The following is a 20,316-nucleotide window of genomic DNA, read 5'->3' as shown; positions in this document are numbered from 1 at the left end:
CCCATACTTTTGATGGGGGACTTTGTAGTGCCAACACTAATAGGTGAGGTCAAATCATTGAAAAAATTCTTGATAATAATGACCTTTCCCTTCTAAATAATAAACTCAATGCTTTCTTCCATATGCCTACCCACTCATATTCTGCAATTGATCTTGCAATCTGTTCCCCTTCCATTCTTCCACTGCTCATGTGCGATGTTGAAGAGAACATGTATGGAAGTGATCACTTTCTTGTTCTTTGTACAATGTCTTCACAGGAACTATGTTCACCCACACGGATACCTATATGGACAATGGACCAGACTGACTGAACGCTTTCTCACATCTTGCAAAATTTAATGCTGATGCCATCAGTCAAACACCTATCAATGAAGCTGTAAAATATATAACAGAATGCATTATCCAGCAGCAACAACTTCCATCCCAAAAACAACATCTCAATTTCCAGTCTATCCAAAGCATTGGTGGAACCCAGAATGTCAGGCAGCCAAAAAAGATCAACACAGAGCATGGAGCATATTTTGTAGATACCCCACAACATCAAATTTAATAACTTTCAAGCATGTTCGAGCCAAAGCATGTTTTGTGAGACGTCATCGTCAAAAACAATCATGGATCCAATATATTACATCAGTTAATCAAATAACCAGTCCAAAAATTGTATGGGATAAAATTCAGAAAGGCAGATATAGTACACATTGTTTGTCCACCTTAGACTATAACGGAAGTGTTCTTGCTGATCCCAAAGCTATTGCAGATACTTTGGGAGAAACTTTTGCTAAAATCTAACAGCTTCATATTCTCTGGAATTTTTAATACTGAAAGAGCAACAAGAGAAACAAAGACTTAATTTTTCTACCAACATTCTTCAGCCATATAATCAGCCATTTGTCAAGGAGGAACTAAAAAGAGCTCTCCTACAATCTCACCCTAGTGCAGTAGGACCTGATGACATCCATTATGAAATGAGAAATCATCTACCATCATCTTCTATGGATCTTCTTCTCTTATTATACAATAGAATACTTTTAGAGGAAGAGTTTCCAAATTCTTGGCATAAGTCAATTGTCATTGCTATTCCAAAACCAGGAAAAGATCCAACACAAGCAAATAATTATTGACCCATTGCTCTGACCAGCTGTCTTTCTAAGATACTAGAGAAAATGGTTAATGCCAGACTTCTCTGGTATTTAGAAAGCAACAGTCTTCTTTCCAATACAGAATGTGGTTTCCATAGACATCGATCAACTTTAGACCATTTAGTATGGTTAGAAACTTGAATAAGAGATAGATTTCTGAAACAAGAACATCTTGTCTTTGTTTTTTTTGACATGGAAAAAGCTTATGACACAACCTGGAGATATGGCATATTAAAAGACCTCTATAACCTAGTTCTCAAAGGACACCTCCCTATAATTATTAAAAACTTTCTGTCCGGGTGAACTTTCCAAATCAGACTGGAAAGTACGCTATCTCGACCATATCTTCAAGAAACAGGTGTTCCCCAAGGCTCTTTAAGTGTAACCCTTTTTGCTATTAAAATCAACTCAGTCATTGAACAGGTTCCTCTCACTGTAGACAATGCTCAATATGTTGATGACTTCACAATTTACTGTCACTCATGTAACATGAGGGTAATTGAAAGACAACTTCAGCAAGCAATTGATCATGTCTCTCTGTGGGCTCTAAATAATGGGTTTAGGTATTCAACAGAAAAAAGTGTCTGTGTACACTACTGTCGAAAACGCACTCATCACCCAGATCCTGAACTAAGAATGGGACATACTATTATTCCAGTGACTACAGAAACCAAGTTCTTGGGACTCATTTTTGAGAGAAAACTCACATTTCTAGCACACATTCGTCAACTAAGAGGAAAAATGCAAAAGAACTTTGAATCTCCTTCACACTCTATCCTCTACTGGGTGGAGTGCTGATCGATCTTCATTGCTCCATCTTTATTGTGCACTTATACGTTCAACGCTGGATTATGGGTCCCAAGTCTATTGTTCGGCAAGAGAGTAACCTACGATGTTTGGATTTCATCCGTTATCAGGGTATACGGATAGCTACTGGTGCCTTTCGCACCTCACCCACTCCAAGTCTCTATGTAGAAGCAAATGAACCGGCTCTATCACTTCGATGGAAACAGTTGTCTCTTAATTACGTACTAAAAATAAAATCTCTTGCAGATCACTCTACATGGAATAGTATCTTCTCTCTGCATTGGGAAGCTCAATATCACACACATCAAACTGCTATACATCCTTTTGGTGTGCGTATTAAAGAAACTGTGCAAACTGTTAGTATAAATGTTGACAACATTAGCTGCACTAAACATAACAGCATTCCTTCATGGCAGGTTTGCACACCATCCTGCAACCTTTCACTTTGTCAGGTACAGAAATCTTATATCCCATCATCCATTTACCTGCAATTGTTTAATGCACGCACAGAGCAGCACACGCTGATTTCTTACCTATCTGTACTGATAGTTCAAGAACTAACACCTCTCTTGGCTGTGCTTCCTGACATTATTATCTCAAATCAGATCCCACCAGACTGCAGTAATTATACAGTGGAGTTACATGCCATTCAGCTTGCACTTGTGCATATAAAAGAAAACTTCTACCAAAAGTGTATAATTTATACAGACTCATGTTATATATCTCTTCCATAATGGCTTTTTCTTTTTAATTTCTTCTTTTAGTTCTTCAGTCCACCAGGATGTTTTATGTTTCTTCTGTTTATTATTTAATGATACACCACAAATTTCTTTGCTTGTTTCTAGAAGAAGTGTTTTGAACATGTACTATAGGCTTTCTACATCTTGGTCTTCATATTCATATCTCTTTTTCTATTTCTTTCATCTTCTCTTATGTTTTACTTTTATACTCAATTGCTGTTTCTTCTTTCTTTAGTTTGTAGTTCTTTATCTTAACATTTATTCCCTTGTTACTTTTTCTACATTTTTCAACTTTTATTTTATGGATCGTTTCCAATACTAATAAGTAGTGGTCACTGCCTATTTCAGGACCTCTATGGACTATTGCGTTTTTTGTATACTTCCAGTAAGATCTGCTTATGATGGTGTAGTCGATTATAAATTTTTCATTTCTACTGGGTTCTTCCTTGATAAACTTATGGAGATATTTTAAACAAAATTGGCATTGTGGGCAAATGATAATGATTGCCAATTTAATGTTGCAAAATGTAAAGTTATATACTTCGGGTTGAAAAGGTTCCATATGGTGTATCATATTGATGGTATTGGATTTTAGGAAACTCATGGGGCTGGCTACTTGGGGATAATTGTGGACAAAGATTTGAAGTTCAGAGGGCATATTGCAAAAGTTGGTAAAAAGGCTAAAAGGATTACTTGGATGTTGAAAAACATGCTAACAAGTTAAAATAGGGAAGTTATTATCCCTCTTTCTAAGGCTATGATTCGGCAACATCTCGATTACTGCACACCGATTTAGTCACCTGGGTTTCTTGGTAACCTGGAGGTAGTAGAGAGGATTCAGAGACGAGTGACCAAGATGGTAATGGGTCTTTGGAATACTCCCTACAAGGATAGGCTGAAGGTTTTCAGGTTACAAAGTTTAGTTGATAGGACGAAAAGAGGGGAAATGATGATAGAAACTTTTAAGATATTAAAGGAGTTTTATAAATTGATGCAAGTGAAAGTTTTCAATATATGACAAATAGGCAGAATTAGGGGAGGGGGCATCCCTGGAAGGTGTAAGTGTCTTAAAATGCTGTAAAAAAAAAAAAAAAAAAAAAAAAAAAGGCATCCTATCAACAATTTTCATCCATGTGAATCTAGTATTTGTCAGGTCTCCAATATGGTCATACATCATAATTTCAGTTTCTAAGACATTAACTTTTTCATGGTCTGTCTTCTTCCATTAGGAAGACTCCTTCAATTTTAAATTGTGCAGTGCAACATCTTAAGCTTCAAGATCTTCTACAAGTGGTGTCTAAATGTTAATCTCCATACCATTTTTAGTGTGGTTATGACAACTTAATCACCTTCAGCACTTGCAAACATAATTTTGTCTTTTCTCAAAAAAAGGAGTGCTACCACTTTTTTGTTTCTGAGAAAAAATAAAAGTTCTCATTTTCTCTTGATTCTTCTTCCCTTACCTTTGATTATGCTCAAACTCATCAGTCAAGACCATTTTTCTTTTCTCAGACTAATACTTATTCTGACCTTTCCTGGTACAAATGTATCACTTTCATACCATTCTCAATTTCCTAAACAAGCTTGGCATTCTCCTGTTTCACCGAAGACTGTACTTTTCATTTGTTCAGTGATATAAATCCCATGTCTGTGAATATCTTGGAGGTAATACACCAGATGTATATCAATTCATTATGCTCTCCAAAAGAGGTTATTTCAGCTAATTGTGCCAACTCTCTATTGTAAACTGTCCCTCCAACCACTGTCTCACAGATTGTCAGTTTTAGTTTTGCATTTTCTAAAGATATATCCATTGCTGCTGGTCAGAAGAACTGGCATCCATCATTTCCCCTTTTCTTGTAAATCTACAGTAATATGCAACAACTGTCTTTCAGCCATTTACAGTTGACCTAACTCACTGAACACTGTACTCCTATTTGTCTTTCATTCTGTCTGCCTGTTTTTTAGCAGCCTTTTATACACAAATTATTCCCAAAATGCTGCAATCTTCAGCTCTTCAAAAAGAATATCAACAGAATACCCCCCCCCCCCCCCCCAAGCATTCATTTGGTATGAGTTTGTATACCTTTCGTAAATCCATTGTGTTCCTTGCAAATTATTGCTTTTTTTGTCCATCCATTTCTATATGCGAGTTCTTACTAACTTCTCAAAAATCTTCACAGTCACCCCAGAGATACTGATAAACCAATAGTTAGACAGATCAGTCTTTGCACCATCCTTGTATCCTTGTGCAATGAGATTATCATACATCCCATTTCCTGAGCTAAGACTCAAATTATACCTGTCAAAGACCTAGCCAGTTTGGCTGAACATTCCTTTAACATACATGCTAATATCAAATCTGTTCCTATTTTTGAATTCTTATTTAGGTTATGCAACAGCTGCAGAACCACCTCCTGCACCTCTATGTCTGCATCCTATGCAGTAATAGCACTTTGCACCATGTTACGTACACCAGTTGACAGATTTTTGCAAATGAGCACTTGTTACTCGAATTATTGCATCTGCTTCTTACATAAGGTTACGATCTGCTTTTAATAAAACTATTCTTCCACATTCTTTCTTTTACTTACAGCATAATAATAAAATTCTTTTAGCTTGCCTTTAGTCTATGGAGCCAATTTCTTTTCATACTCCAACTTTGCTTTCCACACGTCCAATTCACTCCCATCCTAATTGATAATTGAACTCTAGGGACACATTAATACCACATTATTTAAGCATCTTTTCAAAGCTTCTTATGTGCATTGCTGACTGTTTTTGACAATTGATACTATGGAACCAAAGATAGTTTTCTTCCAAGTTTGTCATATTTTCCAGATATGTAGTTTAGCATGTAACCTGTCCTGATTGGAACATCCACACAGTTGGCTACTTCCGAGGTCAATCTTGCATGGTCACTGTCACCAACTGGAGGCAAAATAGTGACGTTCTTAATAACAAGATGAAACTTAAGGTGAGGTGTGTTGTTACAGATCTCGTGGTATATTCGCTTTGGATGAAGAAATGCATAGCCAAATTTGCACTGATAGGTAGTAAAGGGGTAATTATAATAGGTGACTTGAATTATCTGAATATTGATTGGGTAGCAGAAAAAAATTCATGATAAGAACGAAGGATAATTTAAGCTGTTGCAGGACAATTTTCTCAAGTAGTATGTGAAAGAATCTACTTGAAGACAAAGAATGTTAGATTTAATCACACCTGATGCTGTGATTAAATATAACATTCTTGAGAAAATTGTCTTGCAACAGCTCAATAAATTATCCTTCGTTCTTATCGTGAATTTTCTCTGTTAGCCTCCACTTCAAACTGACTACTACACAGAACATTATCACCATTATTGCTTTCATGAGCTTGTACCCTAACTAGGCTCAAGTATCATTATTAGTACCCCCCCCCTTCTCCTGTCATTCTTAAAAGATGCTATACTTGTTATGCTCGATTCCAGTTACTACATCCAACACTCTAAGAGCCAGATTTCACTAATGTTAACTTTTGCTCATTGGCATTTGTATCACTATCACAGCAGCACACCCTACCTGAACTTACACATCCTCAGCATTCCTTCCAAGATGATCTAGTTTCCCTGACTCTCTGTATTAGGTCTGATTCTAGTAAATAATTTCTCTACACCCTTGATGCCAAATCCATTAAAGGTAATCACTCTTATACAAGTGTTTTCTACCATCAAACTCGCTTCACACATCCTAACACTCGCACCCAATTTTTCTACATAGCCCTCCTTTTTAAATCATTCCTATTGTACCTCAGTAGTAAACTATTTTTACTTTATCACTTTTTTTTCTTTCTTTCTTGCTTCCATCAAGATTTTCAAACCCTCTTATCATACTGTATTTATCACTACTTAAATCATTAGTTCCGACAAGCAGTACCATCTCATTTCTTTTCTATTTCTTAATTGCCTTTGTCATATCCTTTGTTTTGTCTCCCAGGAAGCTCAATGTAGTGACTCTGTCATCATGTGCAAATTTAATTATTGAATCACCATACCACATGTTCTTTTTTCTTATGTTTTAATCGACTTACCTTGCTATTATTTTATTCATTGATAACTTATGAATGTCTGCAGTTTCCTTCCTGTTATTGTTTCTTGTTATTTTTCTTTTCCTTTCTTAGTTCTTGTAAAATTTATTCTGCTTAATCCAATTCCCTGGTCAAATTCCAAATATTTTTTTTTAATCTGGAAATTTCATATGTTAATTTATATCTTCCTTTATGTCATCAGTATAAAGGTTCTCATTTCTGGGTTCCATGCTGTCGTTATCAATAACTATTGACACTGCTGTGTTGTTTTGCGAGGTATTGGTGCCATTTTTAAAACTCTTTTCAGGGAACAAGTACTAGATATATTTATTGATACTTATACAGCTTACATGTAGAAAAAATATTGAATTTTATTCAAAAACTGGGATGTGTTTAATCCAGTATAATATGGACATCATCAGGGAAAAGGACTGGTAATTGCATTCAAAACATGAACCATAAAAGGAGTTATGTAGCATGTGCTTACTAGTTCATGTTTCGGTTGTAGCTGAATTGGCAGGATTACGCCATTAGTGTTCAAAGGGACAAATGTTAAAGGTTGTGCAGATAAAAGAAAAAAATTGTGTTTTCTGGAGGATATTGTGAGTTTATTTAAATTTATCATCAGTGTAGGCTGTTGTATGTGGCAGAACAAGTTGTTCAAACAAATCAAAGGAACAATGATGGGTATTTCTATTTCACCAGCTTTAGCTAATTATTTTATGGAGTATCTAGAAAATCAACTCTTTCACACTATATTTCATCAACCTTGTATACGAATAGTAATATCACTGATATTATAATTTTTCATTTATTCCTGTTGAAGATTCCCCTAATTGTTTCCTGGTTTCGCATGATTTCTAAAATTAAACACAATATACTAATGCTTCATGACGAGGACACTTTTCAAAGCAGAAACATTGCATCATATTTGTGTTTAATAGCCCGGGTATGCAGTCAAAAATACGAACACTTTTGAGCCTTTTAAACAGATGTACAGATGGTGCAGTGGATCAAATTCTTAGCATTCTAGTGGTTTTAAACCACCCAGAAGATGAGGCAGGGTGTGCACTGAGACAGTAGCACCCAGAAATCAATGGCTGTGATTGGTTATTGGATCAACCAATCCAATTGAACATTGTCATGGGTTACTGATTTGTTTTCCGAGTTTCATCTGTTTTGTGCGTACAAAGTGTGAATTGATGTGTTTAGAACACTGACATAGATGAGATTTTAATAAATAATTTATAACTTTTTTGCTCATGTTGACGATATACTGAATGTCCTGTTTTCTGCCAGAATTTTGCAGATTGTGTGATTGTAGTTGAAGGATGTAAGCCTCTGCCTCTTCTTCCAAATTTACTATTATATTTACACCTTTGAGTTAATTCAAATATACCAACCAAATATAGCATTCGCCTTCATTATTGTTTTCTAATATATCTTAAACACATTGTCCCCTACTCTATGCAGATTTGATTACAATTAATAGATAAAATATTCAAAGTTTTCCTACAATTAATTGCATTGGATCAATTAAGATGAACACTGATGTGCTATGCACTCTTAAAACTTTCATACGTCGATAAAAAAAAAAAAAATGCAATCATATGGTTAAACTGGTGTAATTGATGTGAATTTTGCAGCGTGGATAGCATAAGCAATATGACAGCACACCCAACTGAAATGTGCATGTGATACCACTGATGGCATCACGTGCCCATTTCTACATTTTTTTGGCGATTGATATCTTTGCAGTCTGGTCCCACTCAGAGTCAGAATTACTTCACTTCCTAAAACAAAATAAACTCCTTGTGCTCCTATATCAAGTTCACTATTGAACATCAATCCAACAACCGTCTTGATGATTGTTGGATATCTTAATAATTTGAAATCCTAGAGGTCAATTTGAGTTTTCAGTTTATTAAAATGAACTTTTACTGGCAGATACATTACTCATGTTTACACTATAATTCATTTGAAGGCGATAGGCATTTATCAGAAGTTTTGTATATAGAGCTCATATGATGTGCTTTTCTGATTCCCCAATCTGATGTTTAATGGATACAGGAAAACTGCCATTCAGAAAATTATTGATAATTATGATCCATTGACTAGACTACAATCGGATGGGAAAAGAATTTCAGTACCCTACCTTAAAGGAACTTCTGAACAAATAGCATGGATTCTTTGCTAATTCATACGCTTTCTTTAAGCCAGATCAGAAACTGTCTTCTTTCTTACCATCTATCTACAAAGAATACCACCTTTCTCCTTACCAGATGTCTATCAAGTACTCTGCTCACGTAATCTTTGCTATTTTAATAACTTGACCACTCTGCTTTGATTATAATCCAGAAATATCAAGACTATTTCATTTTTGAAATCTGACAGGTCTGGTCTTGCTTCTCATAATATTGACACTAGGCACAATTATTTAGAACCAAAGATTCTTCATTCCAGCAGGTAAAAATTTCTTGGTCTTTTTCCTTGAAACATAATATGCTATAAAATCGTCCAAATCTTAACTAATATGATTGTATACCAGTTGCCAAGTTTTGAAAAGTGATTGCTATTAAATATTCATAATTAATATTTTTATTTTTAATCTGCACAAACTTTTACAATTGTTTCTTTGAATTCTAATAGTGAAATCTCAACTGAACTGTGGACTGAATTTGGGAAGATTTCATCCTCTGCACTTTATGCCAATAACCAAGGATTTTAACCCACTTGGGACACTGTTCAGGATTTTGGGCTTAGTGTCAGTTGACATACTTCAGCCTCATTACTTAGTAGTGCTCTGTGCATGCATATATTATGTTCCCTGATGATGGCAGTTTGACTTTGCCAAACCATTGGAAGAATTAATTAAATTCATTTTAGTTAATATATTAGTCTAAACTGTAATTTCCTATAAAATACAGTTATCTATGATTCATGTTTTGGATTTAGTTACTGGTCTTTCTCCCTGATGATGTTTATGTCCATTGGATGAAATATATTAGAATTTTTGAATAAAATATATATTTTTTCTACATGTGCAAGCCATATCAGTATCTGTAAATAAAAGCTATCCTAATTTAACAGTATATATTAAAATATATTAGCAAATGTACTCAATACAATAAAATTAGTAAAAAAAAATAATATTTATACACTGGTTTCCAAAAATTAAGGAACAAAGAGAAAAATCACGATAATTCAAAAACTGTATGATGAATTTTTATGCATTTTGATGAAAAGTAGTAGGTTATGAGATGTGAAAGAAACACCCACAAAAATTGTAAATAAATAGTATAATTCAGTAACAAATCGGTACATGAAGACTGCCAGAAACAAGATGTCAAAATGAGATTGTCAGATTACTTCAGCAAGGAACTTGGTCATTCCTCACAGTGGTATATCATCTAACAATGTTGTTTTATGCTGTTTATAATGGTGTACAGGAATTTGAAGAACTTGTTGCTGATTACCTAGTCTCCTCTGCCTCTTCTGATAAATCATCCAATTAATAAAGCAGATTTGAAGAATTACTGTTGCTCCATGTGATTCCATTTGATAATTTTATTGGTAAATGCAGACAAACTATCCACTCATATTTCATTATTTATTACAGTACAGTACTGCACACAGAAATTTTATGTTATAATATGTACATTGTATTTAGATATATTAATCGTTAACATATCTTCATGTTTTGTATAGTGATTTCTGATGTAATGACTTTTTTGAGTTCTGTTGTGTGACAGTATCATCTGAAAACAGAACTGTATTGTAAGTCTAGGACTGAGTGAATGAAACGAACAAAAAGTATTGCATTCCTTCCATCACATTTACAAAATTTAAGGAAAATATTACTTGGAAGTGGGTATGATTTATAATTTATAAAAGTATTCTGTATTTTAGGAGGGGTCTTTCTTGCCACATTGAGAATTCAGAAGTGATCCTCTTAGAGCTTACTCGGTTGCATTCTTTGTTCAGGTATATTTGAGACATCTATCGCATGTACCTGAAAAACTAACCTCAGCATGATATCGCAATTCTTAAAACTATTATAATCCTAAGTTAGGACATCAGAAGTATAAATATCTCTGTGTTCTTTCATGTTCTAATTTTGTAGGTGTCCAGGTTTCGTTTATTAATTATTTTGCTAGTTCAGAAAATATGGCCACCGCTATATTGCTAAAGAAAAGTTATATAAAATCTCAAAGAAATCTGAATTGATTTATTCATTTGTGAGCATGTATTCACTGATATCAGAATTGTATATCATTTTGCGCTTATTAAGATGAACATGTTCAAAAAAAAGGGGGGGGATCTGCTTAAAGTTCATAGCAGCTAGCAATAATGAAATCTGCTAGTTTTCCACCTGATCTAGTGAAAATGATGTTAATGAAATTAGATGTCTTTTATGTGAAATTTCACCCATGAAGGGTTATGACCTATAATACATTAGAGTTAATATTATATGGATTAAAGGTTAGATAATCTGAAAATCTTGCTCTGGAGACCAAATATGGAACTTTTTCAAGTCAAATTATATTTCCAATAAGATGGATAGTGGTTTCACATGAAATCTGTCTACCATTACCAGATAGTTTGTTGTTAAAGGAAAGAAACAAAATCATTACTAGTACCCAAAAGACATGAGCAGCATTATTTGCAGTCTTTGTAATCCAGAAGTGAATAATTAGGATTCATTGAATGGTTTCTTTATATTAGGCATATAAATCAGGAACTTGTGAAATATTACAAACTGAATAATTTAAAAAGTAATAAAGTGTATGTTGTAAATAAAAAGTTTGTTATATATTTCTTTTGCATGCACACACACATTTTATTTTATTTTCTCTTTTAAGAGCCTGGAAAGTAATCTTTTGCCAAGAAGAGAGAATGTAAAAGTTTTTTGCCGTGGACAGCAGACTATTAATCCAATATTCGATACTTCATCTGCTCCTTTTATTGAATTTCTTAAAAAGGTAATTTCTTTATTTAGGTAAAAATTTGTAGCTAGTATTAGTACTTTCAGGAAAGAAACTGAAGTTGTTTTTTTTTTGGTAAAAGTGAGTGCATATTGTATATTGACTACTTTGAATTAAAAAAAAATATTGCAAATTCCTATGAAAGAAAAGAAAGAAAACAAAATAATTTTTGTTCCATTTGAAAATACAACCGTTCTTTTCTTTGTAACAACCAATGTTATATGTAAACCAGCATGCTTATAATGTACTTGTCTAATACATTATTATGAGTTTTGCTGTTATTTTTAACGCATATAATATATACTCATGTTATATGTATGAAAGTAATGTATTCCTACCCAGAAGAGAGAGATTAGTGAAATTTAAAAAAAAAAAAAAAAAAAAAGCAAAAGATAGTTTAAAGTCTAATTTATTTTAATATAACTATTTCTCAATAAAATCTTTCTCATTTTCGATACATTTTCTCCATATATTTCAAAATCATTTACAGTCATCCCTCGACTTATGTCCTTTTGAAGATATGTCCGTGATCCCATAAGGGAATAAACAACATTTTCGGCTATATATAGAGGTCCTGAACCAAAAGTGCATACCCCTTAGCACTGTGACTATAACTGCTAAGGAACTAAGTCTCTTCAACTGTTGAAGGAGAAAGCAGAACCCGATTATGACTATGAATTGAACACTTCCGGTTGGTTCATGAGATTCAAGCAGCACTTTGCGCTACATAATGTGAAAATGGATTGGAATCTGCAAGTGCTAAGAAGGCTGCCAAGGAATTTGTGGAAAAATTGGATAAAATTATTACAGAGGAAAATTATTTGCCACAGCAAATATTTAATATGGATGAGACATCCTTGTCTTGGGAAAAAATTCCCTAATGGACATTAATCCACAAAAAGCTAAAATCTATACCTAGTTTCAAAGCTCTTAATGCCCGTATTACGATTCTGTTATGGGTAATGTGGCTGGATATAAACTGAAACCATTTATGATATGGCACAGTGAGAATCCACAAAAAACATTAGGAAGCATACTCCCAGGTCATTATCGGAGCAATAAGAAGTCACGGATGACTCAAAAATTGTATGAGGATGCCTTAATCAACTGTTATGCTAGTGAAATAAAAAGCTATTGCGTGAAAGAAAATGTAGAATTTAAAATTTTATTAATTCTAGATAACGCTTAAGGTTATCTGTCATGTCTTATAGCGGTGATCTTCACCAAGTTCAATGTCATGTTTCTCCCTCTAAACACTACTTCATTGATCCAACCAATGGATCAGGGAGTTCTTGCAGTGTTTAAGGCTTATTATCTACCCACAACTTTTTCACAAGCCATTTCTGCCACTGAAGGAAATGACCAGTCTCTCATGCAATTCTGGAAAACATTTAATATTTTTCATGCTATTAAAAATATTGCTGTGGTTTGGGATGAAGTGACCTCTCAATGTATGAGTGGCATATGAAAAAAAAAAAAAAGACATTAAAAAGGTTTGTGCATGATTTTGGAAGTTCCTAATAGTGGGCCTAGCAAACAATCTGAATCTCAAAGTGAATGATGACGACATAGTTCAACTCATAGAAAGTTCCTGTGAAGAGTTGACCAACGAAGAATTGGTCGAACTGGAAGAACAACTGTTGCAGGAGAGGGAAAAACAAGAAAAAGGAAGAGGGAAAAGAGAAACAGGAAGAGGTAGTTAAACAATTTACACTGAAGGATCTTGCAAAAATGTTCTTTGCAGTTAGCGATGTTCTCAAAATTGCTGAAGACCTGGACCTCAATGTTGAATGCTACTTATTAGTGGATACGAAAGTACATGATGCGTTTGCAAAGAAGACGAGGAATAAACAAAGCACACTGGAATAGTGGCAGTAACACACAGTACAGCTTTATAATAAGATTTAAAAATTAAAATGACAGTATACTTATTACACTTAAGTCCCTAATCCCTATAACTCTGTTGATTTAATGTATCGACTTACGTCCTGCTGGACGGAACGGAACTCGGACGTAAGTCGAGGGATGACTGTATTTCAAAGCCATCACAGTAAACTCCTCAAACTGTTTTCAGATCTGCTTTGATGTGTTCACCATTTTCATTGAGATGAATCTCCAGTTTAGGTAAAACCAGAAGTCTGATCTCAGTATCCATTATGGAAATGAAGACGGTTAAAGCAGAGTTTATGCAAAAGAAAGTGAATAGGTTAAAGAAGCTCCTGAAGAGTTTTACTGTGATGGCTTTGAAAAATCTTCCTATGGTTTATATCCTATTTCTTTGATAGCTGTTGAACTGAATCTGTTTAGGTGCAGCCTAGCATTGTCATGTTTCAAGATCGGTAGCCATTCCTTGGCAACACAGTTAATTCACTGTTTTAACTTTACCTTCTCAAAAATGATACCAGGATTGTGGAAACAGATTATGAAAACATGGAGAGGGGATGATATGATTGAGACTTACAAACTTCAGAAAGTGTTATATAGAATTTCAGTACATGATAATTTTCATGTACTGAAATTCAGGTACTGTCAAGAAGGGGGTTAGGGCTTGATTTTTCTCTCATAGAGTAGTGCACAATTGCAATGGATTGTTGTGTGTACAAGTAGTGTGAATGAAGTCAAGAACAGGTATGACAGCTGGGGCAAATCGTTATGGCCTTCCTTGATGGTTTCTAACTCCCTGGAGGTCTCTGTCTCTTAATAATAATAATTGTTCCACAGATTTTCTGAAATTTCTTTATTTTTTTCATCTATATCTTTTAGATATGTTATTGTGCAGCCTAAATAATTAAACTATGTCATCTGTTGTATTATTTTTTTTTCTATAACTATTTTTTATCTAACATAATCTGAATTTAAATACCACGCTTTTGTGAAAATTTTCTTTTGTGAAATTTTTAAATTGTATTGTTTGCTTATTTTGTTTAATTCTAAAACTGATTTTTGAAGGTCATCTGCTTACAGCATTGTACTGATAACAGTTCTTCTGGTTAACTGGATACCTTGTTTTGTTGTTATTTTCTATATTTTAATAATCTGATCAATTGTGTGTGTGCGTGTGTGTGTGTGTGTAAACACACACACACACACACACACACACACACACACACACACACACACACACACACACACACACACACACACACACACACACACACACACACACGCGCGTATACATAATTATATATATATATATATTGAATACAGTTGGAAATAAGCTACATTCCTGTCTAACACCATGATTTATTTCAATCTCTTCTGTTAATTTATTACCTTAACTGTATTTTCGTATCTTTATATAAACTTTATATAGCTTGTACCAAATGTAATGGATATCCTTATTTTTTCATTATATTCCATAATTTTTCCTCTGTATTTCATCAAAAGCTTTCTCATAATCTATAAATGCCAAACGAGCCTCTAAATTGTATTCTTGTCTTTCTTCAATAATTTGTTTTAACACATAAATATTATCTGTATATGGTCTTCCATGTCTGAAACTGTTTTGTTCTTCTGAGTACATTGTTTGCAATATTTCAGTCTTTTATTCATGATTTTATTATAAATTTTGTACCTGTATTTAATAAACGTATTCCTCTGTAGTTTCCACAATCATCCCTGTCTCCTTTCTTAAATATAGATATAACCTCTGGTTTTAACCAATCTGATGGAACTTCACATTTCCTCTAACAGTTATTTATTAATTTTAAGAATCTGTGATGTAAATATTCTTCTCCATATTTCCAAGGCTCTGTATCTATGCCATCTAATCCAGTTGATTTTCTGTTTTTTGATACCTTTATTGCTTTTTTTAGTTCTTCCAGTTTTATTGGTTCTACATCATTACTGATTTCTTCATTATTATTTTCTGTTATTAAATTTGGATCATACCATAAATTCTTATGTTCTATCCATTGCTTTTCTTGTGTATTATGTTGATTTGTACTGTATCTCTTTCTTTGTTGTTTAATTTCCTTAATGTTTTGTAGGCTATGTCTAGTCTTTCAATCTTGCTGAGCTTTCTGTACTATGGTTTTAGCTATATTTCTTTTGTTTTTTTATATTTCTTTGTTTCCTTTGTATGTTTTTGAAGGAGTGATTTGTATGCTATTTGCTTTTCTTTTATTGCATTTTCTATATCTGTGTTTCAGATTTTTAATGTTTTCCTTTTTAATATTTTATTTTTGAGCCTGTGTAGCTCAGTGGATGTGGCGTTTGCACACCATCGCGCTAGGCCGCACGAAGGAAGTCTTGGTTTCGAGTCTAGTCGGCGACTAGAGGAAATTTTTCTAAGCCTTTTTTCGACCGGTTCCCGAGTTAGTCGATCTCTGGCACGGGCAAGCAGGTTTTTCCTCCCGGAAACTCGGGTTTTTCGTCCTGTAAACTCAAGAAAATCGACCGTAGAACCCACATTATTTCAGACATTAAATATATTGTGTTAGGGTTAGAAACCACGAGATGGCGGCACATTTGAGCCGTCTCTCTTCACTGCGTACCGCTTAATTAGTGATAGCCTTGGGCCATCTGTCTCTGATTGGGTACCAGTGGAGATTGAACTGCCCACTCAGTCTCCAAAAGTTAGATAGGGCTAAATGGCCTCGCCTACTCCCGTATATACGGGAATAAAAAGGCGTTAGCTGATAGCTGAGCTGATAGCTGATATTTTATTTTTCTTTCCAAGTTCTTCAGATTGCTTTATGGATAATCTTTCTTAAAGTTTTCCATTCTTCTTCTATATCTTCACCAATTTGGGCTTCTTTTAGGTAATCTGTTAATTGTGATTGATATAGCATTCTGATGCTTTCTTCTTGTAATAGATATATACTTGTTCTATTTCTTGTTGTTTTTTTTTTTTAATTTATTTCCTTTCTCCATTTTGCTAGTATTTCTATTTTAGAGACTACTAAGTAATGATCTGAAAAAATTTCACTTCCTCTGTAAACATGTACATCTCTCACACATGGAGCTAGTTCTGATTAGTAATGATATAATCAGTTATGTTCCTTGTTCTTCTGCCATTCCAAGTTTATTTATTTATAGATTTTTTTTGACAAAAAATATTGGTTATTTTAAGATTATTGAAAGTACAGAAGTCTAATAGTTCTTGATCATTGTTATTCATGAAAATTTCTCCATATTTTCCTACAGCATTTGGGATTGGATTACTTCCAACTCTAGCATTAAGATCTCCTGCTATTGTTGCATTTCATGTATACTAATGCCAGAAACATCAGAAATCATAACAAGTGGTTTTTAGCATTGGTTAGCTTGACTTGGCCAAAAATTATAACCATTAGTTCTGCTTGGTAGTTGGAGGAGGGTATTGTTATAGTGATACTGTGTTATCAGGAAGGAGAGGGGGTGGAGAGAGAAACAGGATGTATGTTATACAGTGACTGCTAATTGACATGACAACACTAGCAAGTGAGTTAATTAAATGAGGATAGGAATTAATAGGTTTATAATTACCATAGATTTGTGAAAAAGAAAAGTTTTTTTTTTTTGAAGTTTGCAAAAGAAAGGAAGTTTCTTTTGCAAACTTCCTTTCTTTTGGAAAAATATGGAAAAAGTCATGATTTAATGCTTGCAAAGATGTTCATAAAACTGATAGGGAACCAGATTATCTCAGCAGCACTTTTACTGAGGATGAGAGTGGGTGTTTCATATAATCCTGAGAGGGAGAAAAATGCTTAGTGATTCATTCTTTGATCACAAAGGGATAATCCATAAGGAATTCATTTCAGAAGGAAGATCTATTACCAGTGTTTACTACTGTAATAAAGTGTTGTTTCATTATATAAGTAGTAATCAGGTGCATCTAATAAAATCAGGTCGCACACAGCCAGATTTGAAAGAGTCTGGTTGGCATGTGGAAGACAATGCACCTACTCATGCAATGACCAGTGTGTAGGATGTTCCTGGCTGTAATTTAAAGTTGTAGTGTTTAATCCCTCCTCATTTATTTCAACCAAGTTGAAATCAAGATTGAAAAGGTGGCAGTTTGATACTGTTTAATGCATACTCTTGCAAATTTATTTGGTTCTTTTGGAGACAATGAGTATGAAATATTTTTTTGTTGCCAGTTTGCAAATATAAAAGATAACTTTTTTATATATTTGCATTGTTTTGTTGCACTGTACAATACAGTTTTATAGTATATAAAGTGATTTCCAGTATGGCAGTTTTAAGTTTTCTGACCTCCAGTTATAAAGTACATTATGAAATGTTGATACGTAACGTAAAGGGTGTGTGTGTAGGATGCTATGATAGTAATACATGATAAAATTTAAATTATCATTAATCTCTTATCAGCAATTTTCCTCCAAATTAATCTGCTTTTGTGAGGATTCTAATATTGTCTGATCTTATATTATGATCTTCTAAGCAACATCTGACCACCTAGATCGTGATCTTTTTTGTGTGCATCTTTTCCTGCCATCTTGACATCAGACATATCTGTTTTGCTAATTCATTTCCTTTCTTTTCCCATTCTGCTTAAGTGATCATACACCTTTGATTAGCTTTGCTCACTCATTCTTGAATACTAACACTCAAATTCTTTTAATATGATGCAGTCATTGATGCCATCTAATTCACCCTAATTTTTTCCACCTCTCACACAGCTACTTTAGTTTTGACTTTTTGTTTTTTCTTATTGCATATAAATATATTCACTCGGCTTTCCACCTTACCAGCTTTTACTTATTTTGTTGTCTATTTCTATATTTAATTTGTCATCTTTGCTATAAATTTTCCCTGAAATGTTTTACATATTCTTTAGATTTCTCCTTTAGGATGTAGTTGATGTTTTCAGTGTTCCTGCCTATTTTCATAATCATTTTCTTTTTATTGTTGATTTTACCAAGTTTTGTTAGAGTTATTCAAAGTAGCCAGAGAATTCTGAGGACTTACAGTGGATTTATTTTGAAGTAAAACATCATCTACAGAAAGCAAACAGCAAGTTAAATATCTCCAGTTTTGATATCAGGTTTGATATCATTTTCCTTCATAATGGAATTCATATAGATGATGAATAATAGTGGATATAGTGTTCATCCTTGCTTATACTTGATTTTCCATTAGTCCATCTTATTGTACTTCCTTCAATTCTGACCTTAATTTAAATGTGGACATTATAGTGCTCTTTATGATATTCCTTTAATCCCATATAAATGTAGCATTCATCATCATCATCATCAAATTCCTGCCATGTACCCTCAAGGGGTGTACAGGATATGATAGTACTACATGAAAAAAAAATTACATCATTACTAACTTCCTATCTACAATTTTCCTCCAAATCAGTCTGTTACTTGTCAAGACTCCAACATTATTAGATCTTATATTTCTGTCGTCTAAGGCACTTTGTACGTATCAATCCACCTATATCTTGGTCTTCCTCTGGGTCGTTTTGCTGCCAACCTGGCAGAGAACACTTGTTTTGCTAATCTTTCTTTGCCCATTCTGTTTAAGTGACCATACCACCTGAGATTAGCTCTGCTAACGCATTCCTGGATGCTGACAATGTCCAGTTCTTTCCTAATATCCTCGTTTTTAATATGACATTGCCATTGATATCATCTGTTAACGCTTATAATCATTCTCAGCACTCTCATATCTGCGGTCTCTAGTCTTTGGTCAAGTGTTTTACTTCTGACCCAGCTCTCAGGTCCATAAGTTAAAACTGGTTTGAAAACTATATACAGCTAATTTAGTGTTCCGACTAATTTCTCTCTTATTCCATAATTATTTATTCAGTTGACTTCCTACCATACCAGCTTTGCTGATTCTGTTGTCTATTTCTATATTTAATTTATCATCTTCACTAAAAGTCGTGCATAAGTGGCTGAAATGTTTTACTTGTTCCACAGGTTCTCCATTCACAACACAGTTGACATTTTCAGTTATTCTGCCTATTTTCATTGTCTTTGTCTTTTTATTGCTGACCTTCATACCATATCTATTACAACAGTTATTCAATTTAGTCAGAGAATCTTGCAGACTTGTAGCAGATTTATTTAGAAGTATAACATCATCTGCATAAAGCAATTTTGATATCATGTTTAATACCAATTTAGAACAGCTATTCTCATGGTATGTTTCTTATGTGATATGCATTTTCCAGATCTACAGAATTCAAATACAGATCCTTGATATGGTCTTCCCATGATTCTCATTTGTTTGGCTTAAAGAATAAATCTGATCCTGACAATCAATCTCTATTTGATCCGAATTCAGCTTGTCCTTTTCTACAATTTTTCTTAGTCTCATTTCAAGTATGCTTGCATAAATCTTAGCTGAAGCACTCAGTACTCTGTAATTCTTTCATTCAGTTTTATTCCTCTTTTTTATAGATGGCTACTATATGTACTCTACTCCAGTCATCTTAGATTCAGCCTTCTGACAAGACCAGAATTATGCAGCACACTCACTGTAAAACTTTTATATTTCCATTAATTATATAGTCAAATGTGTTCCAGCTGCCTTTCGACATTTCAGCTTTTTGGTAGCTTTTTTTCCCAAGTGTTACACCTGATATCTTGAGAATATAATATTCTCAGTTATCATGGTGTAACA

The 20,316-nt window shown here is 33.8% G+C and overlaps 1 protein-coding gene across 1 annotated transcript in view; it reads left to right on the top strand.

The window, feature by feature from the left end:
- The window catches only part of LOC150103097 (putative ATP-dependent RNA helicase TDRD12), a 623,943-nt gene that overhangs the window by 221,198 nt on the left and 382,429 nt on the right, over window positions 1-20,316 (top strand). Inside the window, exon 10 of the mRNA XM_090397898.1 lies at window positions 11,617-11,736. Within this exon, the coding sequence (XP_090254024.1) occupies window positions 11,617-11,736 (120 nt within the window). The remainder of the gene's footprint in view (window positions 1-11,616; window positions 11,737-20,316) is intronic.

Source organism: Typopeltis vanoorti, chromosome 9, assembly GCF_054136105.1.
Source record: "Typopeltis vanoorti isolate ZY-2024b chromosome 9, IOZ_Tvanoo_1.0, whole genome shotgun sequence".
NCBI classification, from domain to species: domain Eukaryota; kingdom Metazoa; phylum Arthropoda; class Arachnida; order Uropygi; family Thelyphonidae; genus Typopeltis; species Typopeltis vanoorti.
Note: the sequence above shows the minus strand (reverse complement) of the source record. Positions and strands in the feature narration are given on the sequence as shown.